At 37.7% G+C, this 23837-nt stretch overlaps 1 protein-coding gene across 8 annotated transcripts in view; it reads right to left on the reverse strand.

The window, feature by feature from the left end:
- Positions 1-23837, reverse strand: part of LOC106154678 (uncharacterized) — a 74868-nt gene that overhangs the window by 26611 nt on the left and 24420 nt on the right. For all 8 annotated transcript variants that reach the window (XM_087008096.1, XM_087008092.1, XM_087008093.1 and 5 more), the window contains 10 exons: positions 23573-23719; positions 20362-20462; positions 19834-19988; positions 18242-18420; positions 17438-17636; positions 16239-16449; positions 14962-15874; positions 14594-14701; positions 12829-13063; positions 12232-12538 (listed from right to left, as the gene is read on the reverse strand). In XM_087008096.1, the coding sequence (XP_086864222.1) occupies positions 12232-12538; positions 12829-13063; positions 14594-14701; positions 14962-15874; positions 16239-16449; positions 17438-17636; positions 18242-18420; positions 19834-19988; positions 20362-20462; positions 23573-23719 (2555 nt within the window). The remainder of the gene's footprint in view (positions 1-12231; positions 12539-12828; positions 13064-14593; positions 14702-14961; positions 15875-16238; positions 16450-17437; positions 17637-18241; positions 18421-19833; positions 19989-20361; positions 20463-23572; positions 23720-23837) is intronic.

The following is a 23837-nucleotide window of genomic DNA, read 5'->3' on the forward strand; positions in this document are numbered from 1 at the left end:
CAGCCTTATCGTGTTGTTTTAAGTCTTCATTAGGATTTTTAATTTGTATGCATGGTTTCTGCCTCTCTTTGGCATATATTTGATAAAATTCTTCCATGAATAGGTTTATTTGGTCCAGTTGTTCTCCTTCTTGCCTTCCTCACCCACCTTAAGGCTAACCCCCCCCCCCCCCCTCTCCCTCTCTTTTTAAGTTTTAAGTCCAACAATGGAAAGATTAATATGTGGAAAATGAACATTAAAAATGCATTGGTTTTGGGAAAAAAATCCAATCAGGCTGGTTTTCTAACTCAAGCTGTCTTTCAGTCATTTAATGAACCTTTCATGTTAATTTGAGAAACATAAATAACATGAGAGAGAGAGAGAGGTCATGGTTGACTAGTTAATGGATAAAATAAACTGGACCACTGGACCGACTGCATTTTAATGTATCAGCTGATCATGATGTACTGGCAGGGAGACAGGGCAGGGGGGGGGGGGTAGAGGGGGCGACATAACTCAACAGCCCATTTTCTGTCGGTTAAAGAAAACCTTGAAAATTTATGGAGAATCTTTTTGCAAGAAGACCAAGAAATTTTATCCCTGTGGCAATCGTCTATTGGTGAGGAGAATGGTCATTACAATACATTACCATTACTGTGGAAAACAGGTGTCCTCCTTTTTCCATACAACAAAAATGTCGCCCTCGACTGCTTACACAGTTTAGAACTTAAGCTTGAGAAAGAAGGATTATATGACAAATATCACAACAACATAGTGGATTTGATTTCCGATGGTTATGTTGAGAAAGTCCCAGACAGTGAAATTGATCTGCGTGACAGCTCATTATGGTATATTCTGCACTGACATGTTTTGAATCCCTCAAAACCTGAAAAAAATGCATCCCATCAAAGGGGGGGGGACGCATTACGGTAATGTGCCAAGCATTTCGACGGGCCCAGTCAATCCGACCACAAAAATTATTTTATAAAATTAATTTTTTTGGGCTCAAACAATTAGTCCATACGTCAAAATCATGGGACAGAATTTTTTTCTTGTTCCGATTGTTCGACCACATCTTCGACAAGACAGTGAAATGGATGCTGCATGCCTCGGCCCTTTGTCAATTGTTGTCCTTTCAATAGCTCTCGTCAATGAGGAAGAAACAATTAATTGAAGATCTAATCTGGAAGCATGACGTACCTGTCTTTTCCTTTGTCCCCAATGACAATAATAGTACTTATAGACATACAAATTTTGCTATTAAGCAGACTTGCCCTCGCTGACTGATTCATCATGCCCGTAACTGGGGAGGGGGGGGGGGTGTTAAAAAAAGGTCTATTCTGGATGAAACCAAATATCGACAGTGGGTAGAAATACGTTGTAAACACCTTCATATTGACCATATATCGCGTTTGCTAGCAATAAAAAGTTTGGAAAGAATAAGCAATTTATTTTCAAGTTCGATTGAAATATATATGCAGATGGGGAAACGTTCTTGAAGTCAAGTTATGTGATCTACAAGATCTTACATTTACTACAATCGACCGAAAGATCAGCGGGATCGACTGCCCAGACTTCTTGGCGCCAAATACCACGCGCTGTCAAAATCTGACGAACACGTGTCGCTGTTCACCTACATGGATAACTGACTTGTCAACAATAAAAATGACGTCTTCCTTAACTCCATGGGAGCTCCATAGAGTTCCACTGGGTATTTACGTTACCTGTGAGTCACTTTCTATTTCCCCAGATGCATGAAATGTTGATAATATTTAGCGTAATCCACGACGAACTCCATTCCTGTGACCCCCTCCCCCGAAATGGGACCGTCTTCATTAACATGTGGTTTGCGCTATGCTGGAGCAGACCAGATAAAACCAGTCTCTCATTTCTGCATGTGCTCAATTCTCACGTCAAATTATAAATGCACCAGTTTTGTGAAAATTATGGCAAGTAAATGCTTTTTTACATTCGGGTTGTATCAGTGGGGTTTTCAATATGCACCGTGGTTTGTGCACAGCGCGAGTATATAAGTAAGAAAATCGGAAGAATGCCAGCAAAATACTGTATGTACGCTCTGTATTTTGCCTTTTCTAAATATGTTTTTATATGACATGCTTTTTAAATAAAATACTTAATGGTAATTTGAAGTTACACTGATTTCCGTTTGAGTACCAGTTGGGTACGGATGATTGAATTTTCTTCGGAAGTACGTACGTCTACACCTCGACGCTGAGCAAGCCTTGCGGGTTGAAAACAACTGATCTCAGACTGGTAAAAAATTTCAATTCGATTTCAGTTGTCATATTAAAATTCAAATTCAAATAGGGCGTATGTAGATCACATAACTAGTTTAAGTCCACTAAAGCTACCGATTTCAAATATAAGTGACCGGCCTTTGTTTACAACACCTGTCTCTGGGGAAATACTCGTCCCACTTGCGAAGCGCATCATGAAAGTGATCGTAGGTGAGGGAAATATATAATTAAAAATTATAATTGTCGTCTTTTTTAATGTTAAGTTATGTTAGCACATATTGTACACAGCAAAATAAGATTTCAGGAGGATAAAACATGCCTGAAACACATGTTACGCGAAAATTGCGGCTTATCTTGCGTAACACTTCCGGTAAAATGCAATACTTCCAGAAAGATGGACGTTTTGGCAGATGCCCCTAACAATCCGACGATATCAAAGGTTTCCATTTGCTGTATTTTAATCAATTCGACCAAACTGACATTTCCATGAAATTAATTAATTAATCTTGGTCGAATTGTTTGGCATATTACCGTATGAGAATTGTCAGAGAAATTCTGACAGCACTGTTATCAAATGTGTCTACCAAGACATTATCTCTCTTCCTTGGGCTGATTTTGAAATAGCAGATGCGTATAGACAGATGTGGAGACATTGTCAATTTCTTGTTTTCCAGTTCTGGAAGCAAGGGACTAGGGAACATATATCTTTGCTTCAGTCTAGACCCAAATGGCAGGAGATCAAGCGAAATCTAAAAAGGGGTGACCTTGTCCTTGTTGTGAATACCTCTATGCCCCATGGTTCATGGCCTCTAGCTGTAATAGATGTTCAGATTGGGAGAGAGAGTTTAGTGCTCAGTGCGATGGTTCCTACTAAATCGTCTCGCTATTGTAGACCCACCAAAAAATTAGTATTTTTAGAAGGAGACTGTTAAGTATGTGTTATATTAATACATTATTGCTTATGTGGCATTGTTTAAGCCAAAAAATGTAAGTAAATTTGAATAAGATTAAGTAACATTGATTTTTTTTTTGTTTGTAACAGATAATATGAGTGGATGTGTGTTTGTTTGAGTATGTAGTGAGATAGATAAATGTATTTTTGCACAAATAAAAATGTTATTTTTATTTATATATTTTTTTTCTGTTTAAGGGGAGTGTTGTCGCTCATGACGACGAGTTGCGATTACGGCCGTATTACTAGTCATCTTTGTTTTGTTATACAAATGATTTGCTCAGTATATGTACAGCCAGCAAGTAGTTTTGGGCATAGCGATGTTTTTATCTGAAAAGCAGAGGGCTCAGATCGCCAAGTTTCAAGATTTATTGTAGTCACTTCGGCAAAATCTGTGGATCACCCTTGGGGCGGGAAAAGCCACATTGCTCTGTATGTATTGTTAATCATTTACGCAATGTACATGTGAAAGTATAATTTGTTTTGTCTAGCCAAATCTATATGCACAACATTTCCCGTTTCATATAATTTCTTTCTTTCTTTTTATATTTGCATTCACTTTATATTATATTAGTGTATTTTTATATTATCAATTTCGGTGTTTATCTTTCATTATAATTTTGTTATTTTTAGTTTCACAATGTCAGTGTATGTGCGTGAATAAACGTGTGACCATTTCCCGTTGTTTGTGTTTGTTTGGCGTGGAATCCGCAACAGTGACAATATCCTTAATAACCCTAATTCTTCACTGATGTAACTTTTCTGGACTAATCACCTGACAAACACATGACGGAATTATAAACATTGGGCAATTTTTATCAGATCTGAGTCAAGGAGGGGCGGTAACCATGCAAACAAATTAAATGTCATAATGCAGTCTGATAAAAGACTAAAGCTAACTGGGTCTAGACAAATTAGGTTAGTTCAAGAAGTTATAATGAGAAGGAGTAGAAACAAGGGGTTTCCTTTCATCCTATCCTCGTAACGGGCTTAATCCTAATAATTACCCAGCTTGTGGTCTTAGGGAGAGCTTGTGCCTAATACATATTCAAAAGACCATTCACGTGGGTTGCTTCAGCCAATTGGGATAAAGCCTCGCGAAGTCTCTAATAATCTCACAGAGAAAACATGGTGGGATTACAGAAAGGTGTAGAGAGAGATTTCAAGCCTGGACGCAACCATTTCGGGAAATAAAACTCAAATTATGCGAGATACACCTTCATTTGATCTAGAGCCGATCAGTTATACAAAATTTAGTTTCACATCAAGAATGTATGAGAACAATTTCACAAACCCACCTTCAACGCTAAAATTTGCACCTGTAGAAGTCTCATATTTATTTTAAATTATTTTTGTCGTGTAAAGGCGTGTAAAGGAAATTTACCTTCATCTAGGAATGACACATTCAATTCACAGCCGTGTACACAAAACAGTAGTACTTGCAATTTCCGTATGCCAGCCTCGTTTCTTTCTTTTTTGGCACATTATTGCTTATATACCAGGTAGAGCTTAAACAGGAAAATTGGGGAAATGTAAATAAGTTATTGCACTTAGTATGATTCTAAATAAAATTTCATTAATACATATTTTTGTTTATATCTTTGTCTATTACATGAGGCCAACTAATAGTAGACTGATAGTTTAAATTCATTAGAAGAAAAAAACAAAGAAATATTTTTATTGATTGATATTGCTTTATTTCAACATTCGAGCAACTTGTATAATATCTAAAACAAAGTACCAGCAATGAAAATATATCAATATTGTTACACCCAACAGTGATTAAAGCAATACAAAAATGGTTAGTTTTTATTTTGATGTGGTGATTATTTTATTTTATACTTTAGGCAATTAGCCAGTGAACACTAAATTCCCTTTTAAAACTTGGACCACTAAATTCCCTTTTAAAACTTGGACCTCTTGTGCACTATAGTTTAATATTAGTGGTGGTAAGAAAACAGAGCCTTGTGCCTCATCAAGTTGCTGCTGGAAACAATCATTTTGACTGTTCAATTATGGCTACATGTACTGTACTTCTGCCAGCAAAACTAAAGATCTTTCACCTGCATTCTCTTCAACCTGAAATGAGTAAGTGCGGAATTCATTACAAAATATAACTCTATATCCTAAACGAAACTCTGCAAACATCATCTTGCAATGAAAAATTGAAAAAAATTCCGAGAGTTCCCTGTCATCAAATTTTGGACCCACCATTTTGAAAAAGTCCCATGAAAAGTTGTTTATTTGAAATGATATTTTTCATCTAAAGGATTGATTCATTTAATATCACAATGTTATATTGTAATGGTGCACGTGCTTAACTAACCAGAAAAACATAAATTATGTGCTTACACCACGTTAAAATTACCAAAAATTGTCCCAAAACTGTCACCCAACTGTCTCTAACCAATTTAGGGACCCGCCATTTTGAAAAAGTCGGATGAAAAGTTGTCTATTTGAAACGATGTTTTTCATCTAAAGGATTGACTCATTTAATATCACTATGATGTATTGTAATGGTGCACGTGCTTAACTAACCAGAAAAACATAAATTATCTGCATACACCACGTTAAAATTACCAAAAATTGTCCCAAACTGTCACCCAACTGTCTCTAACCAATTTAGGGACCCGCCATTTTGAAAAAGTCGGATGAAAAGTTGTCTATTTGAAACGATGTTTTTCATCTAAAGGATTGACTCATTTAATACCAAAGGGATGTATTGTAATGATGCACGTGCTTAACTAACCAGAAAAACATAATTTATGCGCATACATCACGCACTTAAGAAGAAAAAAGTCTTAAACATGGAGGTCCCGCTGAATCGGCCTCAGATCTTCGAGCTAACGCTGCTTTCTGCACTGAAAAATTTGACTGACAGCCACCGTATGAACATAAAACAATGCTCAAAGCAGAATATCAACTCTCACTCACCTTTATATCGCTCGACTTGGCGTTTTTCTAAGTATAACTTCCAAATATTCGCATTAAACATGAATAAATCAAGACGTATACGCACTGGTTCAGCTTCTCCGTCTTGAGTCACGCGGAGGAGAGCGGAGGATTAGACCAGTTACGAGGATCGAATTTCAAAGGACGCCGCTTTGAAAAGAATGCTGCGATCTGATTGGACGAGAGAGATAATTGATGTCCCGTTTCTACTCCTTCTCATTATAACTTCTTGGTTAGTTATAGGTTCCCTTCCATCTCCCCCTTACACTGATCAGGCATCATTTTGTCTTATTATTCAAAATAAAATCTAAACTAAAGCTTCAAGATAAATTTCCAGCAAGGTTTTGAGGAACTCTCCAGTGTCATCAAATTGAAAATGAAAGCGTGTTATTCTGTGAGACCAGCCCCACAAAATTAACTCCAGGCTTATATTAATTAACTCATCAAACAAGTTTCTGCAATTTGATATAATGACAAATAACTATGTTAAGTACATGTTATCAAAATGAACACTCACTACGTGTAAGTGAATGAATACCTCAGTACTGAGAGAGAGAGAGAGAGAGAGAGAGAGAGAGAGAGAGAGAGGTCATGGTTGACTGGTTAATGGATAAAATAAACTACATCACTGGACACACTGTATTATACTGTATCAGCTGATCATGATGTACTGGCAGGGTGACAGGGCGGGCGGGGGGGGGGGGGGGTAGAGGGTGCAAATGGTGACATTACTCAGTGACCTTTAGTCAAGAAAAATAAAAAGAAAATAAAAAAAAAACACAGAGAGTAAGAAAAACCTGATAATATTTCAAAAAATTTATTACTTAAATTGTGTTAGAGAGAGAGAGAGAGAGAGAGAGAGAGGGGGATGGTAGTTGTAAGTTGGGTGAGAAAGGGTCAAGGTGGAGAGAAACTGGACCAAATAAACTGGACCTATCACCTGACAAACACATGAGGAGATAACAAACAATGCACAAGTTTTATCAGATCTGTGCTAGTAGTAGAAACCATGCAGATAAATCTATATAACAAGAAGTCTCCTTTTCATATTTTTCTCACAAACTACAACTAAACAATCTGTTGACAACTGACAGGTGTTAGCAATACCTCAGGGCAGTGGAAAGATAGTGGCCCTAGTTTGAATTTGATTATAACTGTTACAAGTATTTTGAAGGCATTTTCTAGCCTTCGACAATGTCTGTAAAACTTCGGCATGTATGACTGGTTTCATATACTGTCAATAACACCACATTACACTACATCAGATAACAGAATTGCTGGCCGAGTGGTAACGTCCTTGGCTGCCAAACATGGTAGAATGGGTTTGATTCCCACTCAGTCCTGTTTTCTTCTTTTATTTTTTTTCAATTACTATTATTATTATTACTATTCTAAATTCTTATCATGTTTCAATGATTGATGTGACGGTATCAGCTAATTAAATATCATAATGCAGTCTGAGAGATGACCAAGACAACACACTGTTAATGCAAGTGATCAAAATTAAGAGACACTGATGATCTTTGTCCCAGTCAATGATCACGTAGGCAGGAGCAGTAGTGGCCACGTGTGGTACTTGTGGCTGCTTGTACTAACAACCATATCAAATAAAGTGCTTGTTATCATTATTGACATGATACAGTTTCCATAAATAATTTCAAGGTCCCATCACCTGATCATCTACTTTCACCATATAAAGAGTGCTCAAGATAGTTACTTTACATTTTACTGTTAAACTATTCACTGAGTGCTTGCCTCGTGGTCTGATGTGACAATATGGCCGAGGCACTGGCAGCAGCTTTCACAGATAATCTCTTGACATGTAGCATCTGTCTGGAAGAGTATGAGGACCCCCGTGTGCTGCCTTGCTACCATACTTTTTGCTATGGTTGCATATGTGACCATGCTAAGAGAACTAGTAATGCAAATAGAACATTTCTATGCCCTGTTTGCCGAGAAGAAATCCAGTTTCCAGTTGGTGGCCTGACTCAGCTGAAAAAGAATTTTGTCTTCAGTAAGGCCAAGGACATCATAACCCAGCAACAACCAGACAGGGGTGCATCAGAGAGTAAACAGACCAATGTAGCAGCAGTGACACAAACCACTTTAGAAATGACCATCAGTTGTGAGAAACATCCTGATCTTAAGTTAAAATTTTACTGTGAAGATGATGATACTGTTGTATGTGGTGACTGTGCATCAACAGAACACTACAGACATGGTATTGTGCCAGTTGAAAATGTTGCAGATATCAATCGAAAAAAGATTAAAACTTTCCTTGTGAAAACTTTGCCAAAACTGAACATGTTCAAAGAAGCAGTTGCAAAGGAAACAGCCACTGAAAAAGAAGACACACGGATCATGGCAGCCTCCATCAACAAAATCAAAGAACAGTCTAAAGGTATCCAAAGATTGGTTGCACAGAGAGAGCAGATACTGATATCAGAATTAAATTCTTTGAATGATATCAGAAAAAAACAGACGGGGGCCAACAAGGACACCCTTGAACTTCACCATGCCTCCTTGCATAGTGCTTGCAATTTTGCCCAAGAACTTATCACTAATGGTTCTGACTCTGAGATCATGATTCACACTAAGGCTCTGACAGAGAGACTGGCAGCAATGGAGAAAATGCCAGTGCCAACTCCAGACACACCAGCACAGATATCCTACAGCCCTGGTAAGATATCTACTGCTGGACTGGAAGCCATGTTAGGACAGGTGACAGTACAGTCACAACCTCCTAGACTTCCAGCCAGACTGACACCTTCACCACCTAGACAGGGAACAAATCGACCAAATCCAGCATCGCACCTTCCTGATTTCTTAGACAAGGCAGAATGTGTGCATTCCTTTACTGCTAAATTGAAAAATGAAGATAATTTCATAACTGGGCTGGCCATAGATGAAAAGTATATGTTTATCGTGACTGATAATTTCGAAAGCAAATATAACAGAATAAATGTATACACACACAAAGGGCAATTCAAATTTCCTATAAAACCTATAGATCCATTTGATGTGGCGGTATCACAGACTGGTCAGCTGTATATAACATCAGTGGGTGACCAATGTGTCCAAGTGTATTCTACCAGAGGTAAGATGATAAAAACAATGGGTTGTGGTATACTTGTGGCACCATGTGGTATTACACTGAACAGGAAAGGCCACGTGATGGTATGTGATGGAGAAAAGGAATCCATCTTCACATTCCATGCAAACAATGGACAGCTCCTAAACACTATTCCAGTCACAGACCCAACATACATCACAGTGAACAGTGTGAATGAAAACATTGCGGTATCAGATGGGCGCGGTGACTGTGTACATGTGCTGTCACCTACTGGTGATCAGCTGTACCAGTATGGCACACGAGGCAGTGGTGATGGTCAGCTGTGTGAACCAGATGGAATGTGCACAGACAGCTATGGTCATATCTTCATTGCTGACTGTTTGAACCACAGGATAGTGGCACTGAGTCCACATGGACACTTTGTCAAATACATTGCCACTAAGGATGATGGGTTGGAGCGTCCCGCAGCATTAGCTATCAACCCATTTGGGCAGCTGGTGGTGGCAGAGAGTGAGGGCAAAGTTAAGACATTCCAGTACTTACAATAAATACTGTTCAGATTTTACAAGTTGCAAAACTGAACTGTAAAGTACCAATGAGATGATGATAGGAGATGATGGAGAAACTTGCTGATAAACTACAATAAAACATTCCACAGTATATAGTGATCTGGCAGCATAAATGTACATATTATAATGCTGATTCATATTAATCATGGTAAACAAGGAGGTTACCACTAATTTACTGATAAAAATAACTTGTAAGTACAAGTGGTCAGTGTTTAACTGTGATTTTAACCCAAGTCCTGATCTGGGTTTATATGGGCCTTGATCAAGGAAACTGGTCCATTCAAATTTTAACTGATAGGACCTCAGTCAGGCCTTAACCGCAGTTTAAAGTGCCATTATGAGTGGAGAAATTTACCGATACTAATATCTTTAAAGTACAGGTGGTCAGCAAAGAGGGGTACCAACTTTCCCCACTGAGATGATAGTTTACACTGATACAAAGAACATCAGTGACTTTTGATTTTGATTACTTGCTTTAATAGTGGCAATATGTTATATATGTATATTGTGTATGTGGATGCCATTGCTTTATATTGATTTATATTATATGATCCTGAAGTTAACTTGATTTTAAAGACTAACAAATACAATAGCTCTTATACTGTAAGTTATATGCTCCCCCTTACACTGACTGGAGGGGGGGGGGGTTTCAGGGCTCTACATAACTTTTCTACTTGCCTGAACTAGAAACTCACTTGCCCGAATTTTACTATACAAAAAATGAGTTTATATCTATATATATTTATATCTTTCTTCATTTAAATTTCATTCTGGTGTTTGGGGTTGCTATTCTGTAATATCTGAAATAGTATAGTAATATTAGTACCCACTGTCATTCCAGTATGGAATTCATATTGATATCAAAGTAACTGCTTAAAGTGCTATAAATGAATGTAACTTAGGGTGTGACTGTCAGCTATATTCAGTAAAATGGAGTATATTGTTCCTATGTTAAGTTCCTACTTGCTGTCATTTATAAAGTAGCAACATATATTTAGTAACATATATTGTAAGCATTTTATTTGTATCATTTCAACATAATGTGGTGTGTGCAGGGATCTTCCTGGGCCAAAATCTGGTTGGGCCATTTTGGCCCGCTTGGTACAAAAAGTGGGCCATTTTTTTTAAAAATGTGTGCCGTGAATTATTTAGTGAAAATTCATTACATTTCAATATTTTTATATGATAAAAAACACTGAAAAAAGGCTGGATGCTATTACTCTGAAGTTCTAAATAATTGTAGAGTGGAAAAATCTTCCACAATTGTCAATTGTTCTGTCCGAAAAATTGCACTGAATAAAAAAATCTCAGTTAAAAATTAATAATTGTACTGTGCTTAATAATCGCACTGCATAGAAAAGGTTTACAATTCCCATTTTTATTGTGAAAAAAATTTATTTTTTCGAAATATTTGCATTCTTTTTTAACCTGAAAATAATTAAGCAGTAAGCTAAGGTGAGAGAAACCCATGTTACATATATCTATAAAATCTAGCAAGCAACAATATAACATAACTTAAATTAGTTGGCATATCTATTAATGAATTTAGGCATTTAGTATTTGTGATTATTACACTGCTGCAGGGTTTGACACTTATTTTTCAGGTGACCTGTTCTGTCAGGCTTACTGCAGACAAATTTCACTTATCCCCAGCTAATTTCCACCGCCCCACAATGAAAAGGATAATATGTGAAAAAAAAAAAAACTACATAACTTTGAAAAAAAAATCTAATCAGGCTGGTTTCCAACTCAAGCTGTCTTTCAGTCATTTGAACCTTTTATCTTAGTTTTAGAATCGTACATAACATGATTTTCCTTTAACAGTCATTATATATAGCAACAGTGCCTATAATAGGGTTTTGTCAATTTAAACGCAATATTAAAAGCATAATCACCAATTGCATATCTATAATACAAATGGTGATTACGCTTTTAATATTGCATTTAAATTGTGACTAACAAAGGTCTTCAGGTCCATGGTGGTTTATTGTCAGACCTTGAAAATGCCAATATGTGAAAAATAACACAACATCAACACCACCAATTTTCAATAATAAAATATAATATAAGCATTATGAAATTTCAGAAAATGTGACCAGCTAAGAGATTCAGGCCCAAGGACGTTAAAAAGTCACACCTTGAAATTGCCATGATATGCAAATGAGCATAATACAAAAAAAAAAAAAAAAAAACAGCATAACTTTAAAGAAATAATGCAATCAGGCTGCTTTTTTTTAAAAGCCTGTATTTTAGTAATATTTATAAGTCCTAGCTCCTATAGGTCAAATGCTTTTCCACTTATCACATAATGCTTGAAATTGTATAATAATGATGCCACCAACACCACAGACTGATGCAAGTGACAGCTACATGTACAGACACGATATGTCCATACATAACGATGACCCCAACTTAAACGTTTCTTCTCTGCACACATATTGTACTCACCTTTCCCTTGCTTCCACAACCTGAACTTGTTCCTTTAACTTGTTATTCTCTTGTTCTAGACCCTCTATGAGATGTCTGCTGTCACCCCCGTCCATCTTGGTCCACTGCTGTCCAGCCTGCGTAGATTTACTGCCCATAGTCATCCTGTCTGTCTGTGTGCTGTTTCCTCTAACAGCAGACAACCCTGCTGTCTGGGTGACCCCTGTGCCTACACTGGAAGACCCGGCAGTTGCAGTTCCTGGCACAGTGCCAGCATATGTAGATGGCACTGTTGTATTGACTTCTTCATCGTCTTCTTCAAAAGGCGCTAGAAAATGTTCATGTTGTATGGCTGTATTAGTATTACTCATACATTCCTTGTCTGTGTATTGAATATTTTACATGTATTAACAACGTATTATGATGTGCATATGTAACCTCAACTGAGCACTTCAAACCTTCAAAGTCCCTCTTATTTCTAATGCAATTATACGATAAATTTTTACATTATTTCTTTTCAGCTATTTTCATCTTCAAACAGCTTTTTTAAAAATGATCTGAAAACTCCCACAAGAGAATTCAAATAGTAAGGCATATAACTCTTCACAACCCGCTTACCTTCTAATGTTGTAGAGAGGAGAGTAGCCATGTTGATGGACTCGCACAGTTTACGTTTCAGATCAGTGACTCTTGTGGGGGTCACATCAATAACATCAACTTCTCCATCAGCATCCTGGTGTAAGAGCTCTTGCAAGAACCCATTCACTTCCTCCAGGCGCTTGCGTAAGTTTTCACACATGTTATAGCTCTCACTGAGCTGCTTCTTCAGAGATCTAATCTCAAGCTGCTGCTTCTGGGAAACAAAACGGTTGATGTTCAGTTCTTTGAAATCCATAAAGGGATTTTCTTGGAAAAGACCAGCTTCCCTTTTAGCAGCCAAAATGTGTATGTAATATCACATAAGATAAAAAATTGCTACACATAGCTTGTGATCTGTCCTAACTCATAAACAGATTTTCAAAAACAAAGTTAACCTGACAAAAGCCTGCTTTTTTTCTGTAGTCAACAAGGTTGACAGTCTATATGGCTCCTAAATAACAATTCTGTGTAGTTTCAGCTAAATTGTCAGGCATCTGCAGGAAGCAGAAATCCATTAATTCACAGCTCTTTGATTTCATACTGTCTGGCCACCACATAGCAATCAATACATCTATTATCAAGACTTCTCCATTGAAAAAATGTCTTCTAAAGTTGCATATTGCAACACGGGTGATAGCAAACCTCAGCTCATCATTCTCAATACCTTAAAGCAATCCATAAACAAAATTTCAATTTCTGAATCTATATCATTCAGAACTGCCCCCATCACATCTTTTCAAGCATTTTCATTCCAAATCCCAATTGAAGTCTAACAGTATGCCGATGACAAGTTGGTTACTGAAGCATTTATTTACTTCCCATAAGCTACTTACAAAAGAACTGCTACAATTCTATTTTAAAAATCCTTGAATATTTTGCCGTGTCCTAATAGCCAGAACTTCCTGACATGTACCTCCAATTAAACACTATCCAGTATCAAAGCAATTAAAAGAAAACCTGACACATGGAATGCTGTGTGCCAAACTAGAGTCACAAGCATATACAGGATCTGAACAGGAAATAAAGTACTCTATAAAATGCAAAAGGAAACCTTAATGTGGTGAGGAGAAAATCTGACTTGCTGAACTCACTGCTTCACATTTAGTCAGGTTTAAAATTTTTGATAGCAAGAAATTTAAACCAATTTTGGTTTGGAATTCCTCATAAATATGACAAACTTTTTATATTTCTTTATTTTTAAATATAAATTATCTTAACTGAAATACTGCTTCCGACAAATTAACAATTTGCAACTATTAAAGGTACATACGAACCGAGCATTGGTGGAGCATGGATTCCCAGTAACACATGTAACCACTTCTACTAGATACTTATATGACTCAAATAAATTCGACATGCCAAGGGATAAACTAAACAGATCACTCGATCAGCCATAAAAGACCTTTAGACTGTTTTTTTTTTAAATTTTTGGTTGTAAATTTAACCTACTTTCGTGACCTACTTTCCAGCCCCATTGACATACAGCTTAGAATGCTAGCAGAAAAGTCAGTTCAAATATCATTTTCGGGTAAAATTAAACAATGCCTTTTGATAATTCTCTAAGTTATACTATTTGAAACTATATGCTGGCATTTGGTTGGTTTTTGTGACAAAAAAATGACTTTGTATGCATCTTTAAGGCAAAACTCTTTTTATTTTTAGTTTCTAGGTGACCTCTCCTTCCTTTTTATTTTTTATTTCTTTCCTCTTCAAATTTTTAGTTTCTAGGAGACTAAACCCTCACCTGTACAGTATTCTTGATGTCCTCAGGTGACGGAGATGAACTCAGCTGCTCCCTGAGAGTAGCATTTAAATCTTCTGAATGCCTCAATTTATCTTTTAATTCTTCCACCTGTGAAATACATAGCCTCACCATTATCAAAAGGCAGACCTTTACTGAAAATATTATCTGGGGTTTAACTTTTTTTTTCAATTCCAATTTTATTTGCTGATTTAAATACAGTCTCAGAAAGGTTAAAAATCAGAATTTTGTATATAGGAAAAAAACACAAAATATAAAATACTAACCTACTTTCTCAATTTAAACAACAAAATTCATATTAAAATACTGATTTTTTTTCCTTTTCAAAAAACTAGAACAGATTCACTGACCTGTTCTTGTAGTCTTTGGAAAGCTGCCTGATTCCCTTGAGACACCAGATCAAGGCCAGGGGTTTTGGGTGTCAGACCTGGGGGACCCCCTGAAATACCATCTGAGGACCCCCTACGACTACCTGGCAGTGGGGATCCCAGGTACACCTTCTCAGCCGTGTCGCTCCCCAGGCGAATTCTGGTCTGAAGGGAGCGGATGATTCTCTGGTATCTCTCTAACTGTTTACGCTGCTGCTTTATCTGGTCCTTTAATTCATCTGTGTTATCAGTCTGTCCAAATTCTTCCAATGATGTAAGGCTCATCCCACGGGAAAGGCTTGGAGATGGTGGCGGCATGTCGCGTCCAGCAGACGTACCCATGGAGAGGTTGTCCGTTGATGCAGACATTGGACGGAGTTTAGTTGGCGTCTGCACGCGCCCTGAGAACAGGTTGGAGTCACTGCGACTGCGCTGCGGAGTACGAGGCATTAATCCGGCGTCTTCCAGGAGACCACGGTAGTAGCGCATTTTATCCGTCTGACTCCTGACGGTTGCCTCTGTGGCTGCTAACTTATCCTGCAGCGTTCTCAGGAGCACCTTGCTCTCATGGAGCTGGCCTCGTAAGCTCTCCACTTTCTGCCTCAAGGCAGCGTTAGCTCCTGTGCTCTGCCCAGCAGGGGGAGTCTTCAAGGTGGGAATCTGGCTCTTGTGGGGTCCCGATGGGGGTTTCCCACTGGGTTTACCCTCCAGTGCTGCTTCCAGCTTCTCCCTGGTGGCTGTCAGCTCCCCTTTGAGCCTCTCGATCTCATGGGACATCTGTATGATAAGCTCTGGGTTGAACCCAGATGGTATGTCATCTGTGGACGTGTCCAGTTCTATTTGTTTCTTCAACAGGTCATTCTGATGCTCTGCCTGTCGCAGCAGCTCCTTCATCCTGATTAAAATAAAATATTACATAATATAACCTTGAATTATAATGTAAGACAAAATGAGATCACTTTTTTTTTTATCTAACAGAATGGACATATGAAAACAAATGAAAGTGCCAATGCACTGCCATAAAATTCAGTCTACAGTGACTATTATAACACATTTAAGCAAAAGATGTACTCTGCCACTGCCCTGCCTTGAGGGGTATAATGTGAACCGTATAAATATTCTCAATAGAACAAAAAGATGCGTGACATTTCTCCATATTTCAAGATAAGCTATGCATACTTTTTACGACTAAATCCAACAACCAATGATGACTTGATCAGTGACTGAATTCATGACTACAATGCAATACATCCACATACTTTTCCATTTCATTCCTCATGTGTTTAACCTTGGGTAGGTCTGGGATGTTAGGCACAGGTAACTCTGTGTCCAGGTCCAAGCACCTCCTCAGCACCAGGTTCTCTTTGCCCTGTTGTTTTAGCTTGGCTCTCAGCTGGTCTAACTGCTGGCCTGGTGGTAGGGAGGACAGACCTGTGCTCTCCACTGGATCCAGGTCACTCACATTCTCACCTAGAAATAAAACATCAGTTCATTGTATTAACTTTTTAAAACCGCAGAACTTCAATAAAAACATACTCAATAAAGCTGCTGTTTGAACTTGGCCTTTACTATAGTGCTAGAAGCCAATCCTTTCAGTTTGAAGGTAATAGGTTTTTCATAAATAGTGCCTACAGTAGAAAGTGCATGGTGATGATGATGATGCAGACAACAACAGATGCAGATAATGGCTATTATACAGACACACTTTGTCTGTCTACATAAAAAAATTAATCTTTTAATATTGATGGAAAAAACATTCACATCAGATTATTACCTAACTATATCTCAAACTACCCTGCTAGACTTTATTAAACAGAGACTCAGAAATTCCTTGAAAAAACCTTAATGGTGATATGTCTCCAAGAAGTCAAAGTCATTGGACAATAGATTCTTCTGTGCTTGACTTAGATATAGTTTCACTAGTTTGCTAGCTTGATTCCGTTGCTAAACTGAATAAAGCAACACAATTTTTGTGTTGTAAATTGCCATTCATAAATGGGAGCCGTGAACTTGATCCACATATATTTATGTGCATTTACAAAACTCCAAAACTGTTACCATTTAGAAAAAAAAGACTTGTGTCTTGTCAAATCTGCTGTCTTGGCCATATTTATCCACCAACATATGAATAAAACCCAAGCCAACAGCTATTTCCCTTCTAAAATTTTCCTATAAGACTCCATGGGACTCTATAAGCATCCCACAGGACTACATAGGAACTCTATTGAATATGCTATAGGATGACTATATAGGACTAATTTCCAAAAGAGTCCTATAGGATACTATGGGTAATTTCTGTAAGGGCTCCCAAGCCACCCTCAGGGGCCGATTCAGAGATATTTTTTGACACTCTTTCAAATCATCTTTGTTGTTCCATCCTCCACTTTTGACCATCTTCTGACTGAAAAAATAAGATGCCCAGAAGATGACTTTCGTCCACCCCCAAGACCCTATTTACCTGGGATATCTCTGTGTTCCACCATGCCTTGCTGCAACTGGTACTTCAACTGCTTGTTGTGGCGCCTCTTTTCTTTGACCTTTAACCTCATCTTTGCTAGCTCCTCCCTCAACTGCTTGACTGACAGTTCCCTGTCACTGATGTTGTCACTGTCAGACACACTGCTGGACTGGTCACTGCTGTCATTGGAGGTGGAGACCTAGTAAAAGAAGGATTATGATTGGTTAAATGTCGGTTGTTTTCTCCAAGTAGCACCACTGGTTTCAATGATCTTTTTGTTTATATTTCAATGCAACATTTTGTTTTTACAAACAGACTTATATGATGGTATATGGTTTTAATTCTAAATCTACCACATACAATTTTCAAAGTCCAATCAATAATAATACTCAATAGCTGCTACATCGATAAGGATTAAATTTTTTTCAAACAACATAATTTAAGCTGATCTTCTCCAGTTTCTGCTTCTCCCACACTGCCCTAACTATACTGTATACTCACATTTTCAGTTCCCTGTATTTCTACAGTATCCCTGGCCCTGCCCACATCCCCTCCTCTCTGTTGTACATACTCACAACATTCTCAGTTCCCTGTATTTCTACAGTATCTCTGGCCACACCCCCTCCTCTCTGTTGTATATACTCACAACATTCTCAGTTCCCTGTATTTCTACAGTATCCCTGGCCCTGCCCACACCCCCTCCTCTCTGTTGTATATATACTCACAACATTCTCAGTTCCCTGTATTTCTACAGTATCTCTGGCCCTGCCCACACCCCCTCCTCTCTGTTGTATATATACTCACAACATTCTCAGTTCCCTGTATTTCTACAGTATCCCTGGCCCTGCCCACACCCCCTCCTCTCTGTTGCTGCTGTTCCAGTCTGGACTGCAGGGAGACATTCCAGCGTTTGCTCTCCTCCAGCTGGTTGTTCAGGGCCTGGACTTGCTCCTGGAGAGATGACACTTGTTCTGGGTTGTCTTCTGTAAAAATAAAAGAAACTGGACAATAACTCCATGATAATGTAGTCCACACCTTGCCCAAGTCACAAGTATGAAAATAAAACTGGGATTATTATAATTTGAATTTCCTCCTATTTTGTCTATCCTGTGATAATAAGTGCTGGAAAGAAGACAATCACACAATAAAATCTAAGCAAATGCATTGGTTCTGGTGGTGATGGTGATGGTGATGGTGGTGGGGTAGAGATAAATATGGCATATCTCCCCAATGAACACTTATCTCCAGCTGTCAGAGGGCGCTACTGGCAGGTTCAGGCTCCCAGGTCCTGGTACAAATGCCGCCGACACCACACCCTTCAGTCTTTGCTTGATGTAATACATCTTTCTCTGGCCAGAAAACTAGAGCACAACCCCAACAAGTGAGAAATAGCAAATAACATGACCCTGTTAATCTGGTTTTACTCAGTACTTGACTCTTGCATTTTCAGAATTTTTTCCATTTTTCCAGATTTCTTGTGACCTGAATATTTTCCTCATTCTCCCAGTCTGAATCTTAAATCCTTGCACTGATTGTCAGCTTCATTTTCTCTCTTAAACATAAAATGCTCCCTAAATGAACTTCAAATTCCACCGTTTGTTCAGCTTGCATTATAATTCTCAACCACAGAACACACACTCTCTCCCTATCTCTAATCCCTGTAATACATTTTCCTTCCCCACCCAGTACACTATATACTATACACCAGTTCTGACAACTACAATCAGGTCATGGCTTGATAACCTGACAGTCTCTTTCATAAGAGTTTATCAATAATCCAACAAATACCACAACCCAGACAATGTTGACACCCACCCCGCTGTGTTGACACAAGAAAATCAATACTTCATTTTGTCACCTCATACAGCAATTAGTTGACTCAGGAGGGAAATGTTCTCTACGTCCATTCAAAGCCAATAAAAAAAATCAGCAATGTTTGTTATAAGACTGCTAGCTTTTCTGTAGTGTAACCTATTTCTAATTTTTTTTTTTTTTTTTTTTTGTTACCTATTTCTCATGATTATTAGGATCATGTTTATTACGTCAATTAGTTAAAATTCATTTATTTATTAATTTGTTAATATTTCTGAGCAAGCATTCTGCATTGTAACTTCACACTGCACAAAAACCATACAATGGATATTCACTTAAGGTACACCTTAATACAGTTCTGAAATTATTCTTTTTGAGACAAGGTATTTTACTATTTTGACTCCTCTTTATTTTCCCTTGACACACTCCTCCATTTTCCTTCTTTTTTTCCTTTTTCTTACTTTGTTTGGAATGAGGGAGGTAAACAAAAAGAACAAAAACTTGTAGTCATGTTCTAAGGAAATGTAACCAAACTAAGAAATATTTGATAATTCCATTTCATTGAACTCTACCAAATCACTAACCTGGGTGGTGGGAAGACTGTTTCTTCTTTGCGGCCTCATTCATCTGTTTCTCCAGCAGCTCTCTGAGGTGGTTGTTTCTCTCCACGCCTTCCTCCAGCTGACGACGGAGTGCCTGTACTGCAGCCAACTCCTCTTCAAACGCCTCTGGACGACCACTGATAGACACAAACCCAGACACACAAAAGAAGAGAATTAGGGTTCACTCATCGTACATCCAATTTTACTGAATTTTGAAAGATGGCTCAGGAGGCAATAAGACAGTACAAGTAATATCTGTATTTCTTTTTGGCATTATCCCAATTGAAAAAATAGCATAAGATAAATTATACTTTCCTTTTTCAATTTTAACAATATACACACGTTTCTGTGTCTTATAGAACATTCTGAGATAAAAGATATTATATAAAATACTGATAGTTCAGTTCTAAACCATATCGCTTTTACTCTGAATTATTCCTCATAACAAAAATTAACACTGTTAGAAAAGTACTGATACAATCTCAGTCTTCATCAGTAAAGACTCCATACCTGGGTACAGTATTGAGGTTAACATACAGCTGTCTCTCAGCCTGTAGTGCCTGGTTCAGCCCCTCTGTCTCCTCTACCTGACTGCGGTAAATCTGCTGGAGCTGGGAAAGAAAATCAAAACCTTTTGATGATGATCTAGTTTACGATAATCACTCGAATATTTCAAACATCACCCTTATACCAATTACACATACTACAAATGTTTATCACTTCAATAAGCCACAAAAATTCATTTCTAACAGTGATCCATTATTCCGTGGCACTGCTTATCATGCTTTTCAGATATCTAAAGCAAGACACTGTTTTTGGATTTTAATTTATCGATGGTGTTTGTATTTACTGAATAATTACCATATGTTACCTACATTGCCATGATAAAGGAGAAGGGACTCCAGTGTGTCCAATTCCTTAGCTAACAAAGGATTTGTACCTTTAATGCTACAGGGATCTCCCGAGGCTGCGTTTTTGCGCCATTGGCGCGCACATATTTGTAAAGACGCACTTTTTCAATAGCAGTGCGTCCCAAGGGCGCATCAAAAATAAATAACTTTAAAAAACGTTTGTTTGTTCAACATATTTTAAACTGTTAAAATTGTGTATTTTTAAACCCACCAAAATTTTACTAAACTTGGAACAAGTGTCAGTCGGGAAAACCGAACTTCAAAGTTCTAGTCTTACGTCTACTGCGTGCGTTCTCTGCATGGAGAGTAGCTTCTCTGCGTAGAGAGTACACCGGAAGTTCAGAGATGGCCGCGCCAAAAGTAAAGCAGCCGAAGCTTTTGTTTTTTTGGCATACGAGTAATGTACCAGATTGCGGACATACTAGTGGTAAAGTACCAGATAGGGAGCCTCTACTAACTTCCGTTAAGAAGTTTCAGCAAAGTTGGCTGCAGAGATTCCCGTGGCTGCGCTTCGACAAGGAAAAGTCAACCACGTGGTGTGCACCATGCAAAAAGGCGGGCAAACGTAATACCATGGCCCTGGGGGTCTCGTTAAACCTTTGCACCAGTACGCTCACCCGCCACATTGGAATGACCGACCATGTGTGCGCTATCCAGGTAACTTAAATAAATTTATTCTGATTCAAAGTCAATTAAAAAACGAGTGGTTTTAACTTAAAAGTGTTTCCACGTGTGCAGCTTACTTAGAGATGCACGCACTCGTACAGGGAGTTGAAATTATTTTGAGTTTCTTGTGCATTTGGCCTTGAGCAAGGTAATACGTTATTGGTGGGATAAGCAGTCAATTAACACTATAATTATGTCTTCCATTTCTATTTGTGTTGTTTTGAATACAATTTGGTAGTTTATTGACAAGTTAATGTACCGTATGATGTAGAAATCATTATGCAAAGTAATGGGATTGCATTTTAGTCATTTTAGTTTGAGTATCACTGATTGTTATTATGGACAAAATGATTAGTGAATTTTTAAGTGTCTAAATATATATGTTATGTAATTAATATAGTAGGCAGCATTACTGAATTGCAATGCTTATTTTAACAGGTACCAAAGGAACAGGTGTACATGAACACAGCAACTACCAAAGCCCTGAACGCGCAAGAGAAGGCCATCATGACAGCGATGAAAGCAGTGTTTTGGATGGCCTAAGTACAGTTCTTCAATGAACTTTCTCCAAGCAGTAGAAGTTCCAGATATAGGTCAGCTGAAGTGCAGCAGTGCAGTCTCATACTGCTGCAGTTACAATACTGCAACTGACATACTTGATGTTTTATCTTGTTTAATTGATGAGAACATTACACAACAGATTCACCAGTCATTGCTGTCTTATGTGATGAAAGTGTAGATATTTTAGTTCACCATAAATTGGTAATCCACTAACTTTAGCCCCCAAAAACCTTTTTTTTTTTAAAGACTTGTATATTGCTGATGGAACTGGAAAGTTGATATTTACAGATATTAAGATACACTTGGCATCCAGTGGAGTAAATCAGAATATAATTTTCTGTTAAAAGTTATTTTATGAACATTGTTACACACATGCATAAAATGTTGCCATGGGCTTTGTTATATTACACTAAAAAAGAATGAAAAAAATAAAAAACTAGTTTATTTTTGTTTAGATGTTTTATTCTGATTATTTATATGCTGAGAATACTTCTCAGATTTTATCTAAAAAAAACAAGAATAATCTTTAATATTAATTATAATATAAATTCTAAATGCAATTAATAAGGGTCACAATTAAATTATACTGACGATTAGTGACATTATAAATGGACTTGTGACCCAAGCATTCATTGAATGACTGGGCACAATGTTTCGCAAAATGGCACACTTTTAAATCTTGAGTGTGCCCAAATGGCACACTTGACCTTCAACCTAGGGAGATCCCTGATGCTATAATATTGATTTGTTTTTTCACAGGTCAAGGATAGAAGCATTTTATCTACTTTCACACCTTTTCATGCTAAAAACTATTATAATCTGTGGGTTAATAAGTTTAAGTTAATATACTGAGGAAAATAATTAAACTGTCAATACTAGTCCTCTTGGAAAATATTGATTTATGAAAGATTAATTTTGTCGGGATAAAGTAATAGCCCACAATCTTTTATTAATCTTCTCTGTGTAAAAAAAAAAAAAATCATTCTCTCTTTTCACCATGGTGCACTGACAATGTAGTCACAAATCAATCAGAGAGAGAAGAGGTAACTTTAAAACAAAAACAGAATATATTGCAACAAATTGCAGGAAACAGATTTTTACTGATGTTTTTGCACAGATTATATTTCCTTTTTTCCTCTGTTCTGATTACTTGTTCTCGTGATGTTTATCAAAAATCAACGAGGGGATACCAAGTGACAAGTAGAGAAAGGAGCCATATATTGCCCTACACCTAGAACCACCAGCTCCTGCTCTAGAAACAAACTCAGGAGGTTGTGGTCACTAGTATACCTGTGACTCCAAACAGCTCAATTTAGGATGCATTTACATTGAATCTATATCATACCAGTTAGTATGCAATTACTACCCATGGGGACTCCTGCTGAATGCAATCAGATTAACACGCCTCCTCTTGCTTCCAACCTACTTGCATAATCACCAGCTTTTCAGTACCAAGACGAGCTTGTTAATCTAATAATCTGATTGCCTTCAGCGAGGGTTCCCATGGAGTTAACACGCTAGGTCCATAAATTCATTGTAAATCGGCCCTAAGCTACTCATTCTAACACTGGCCCTGTACTCACATTCTCCTCTCCCCCTACAGTGATCTGCTGTCTCTGTGGGGTACCTGGTCTGTCCACCTCTTCTCTCAGCTGAACCACTTCTATCCTCAGCCTCCTCAGTTCATCCACATCTACACCACCTCCTGACAGCTGCTGCTTCAGCTGATCCTGGAATTATAATTTTTTAAAAATTGAAAAAGAGTCTATATATTAGGGTTCTTTTTTTGCTCACTCAGTTCAGTGGTACTAAGATATTATAAAGCTTAACTGCTAATGGTAGACTCTT

The sequence above is a fragment of the Lingula anatina genome, chromosome 3 (genome assembly GCF_051362555.1).
Source record: "Lingula anatina isolate TDL-2025a chromosome 3, LinAna3.0, whole genome shotgun sequence".
In the NCBI taxonomy this organism is placed as follows: Eukaryota; Metazoa; Brachiopoda; class Lingulata; order Lingulida; family Lingulidae; genus Lingula; species Lingula anatina.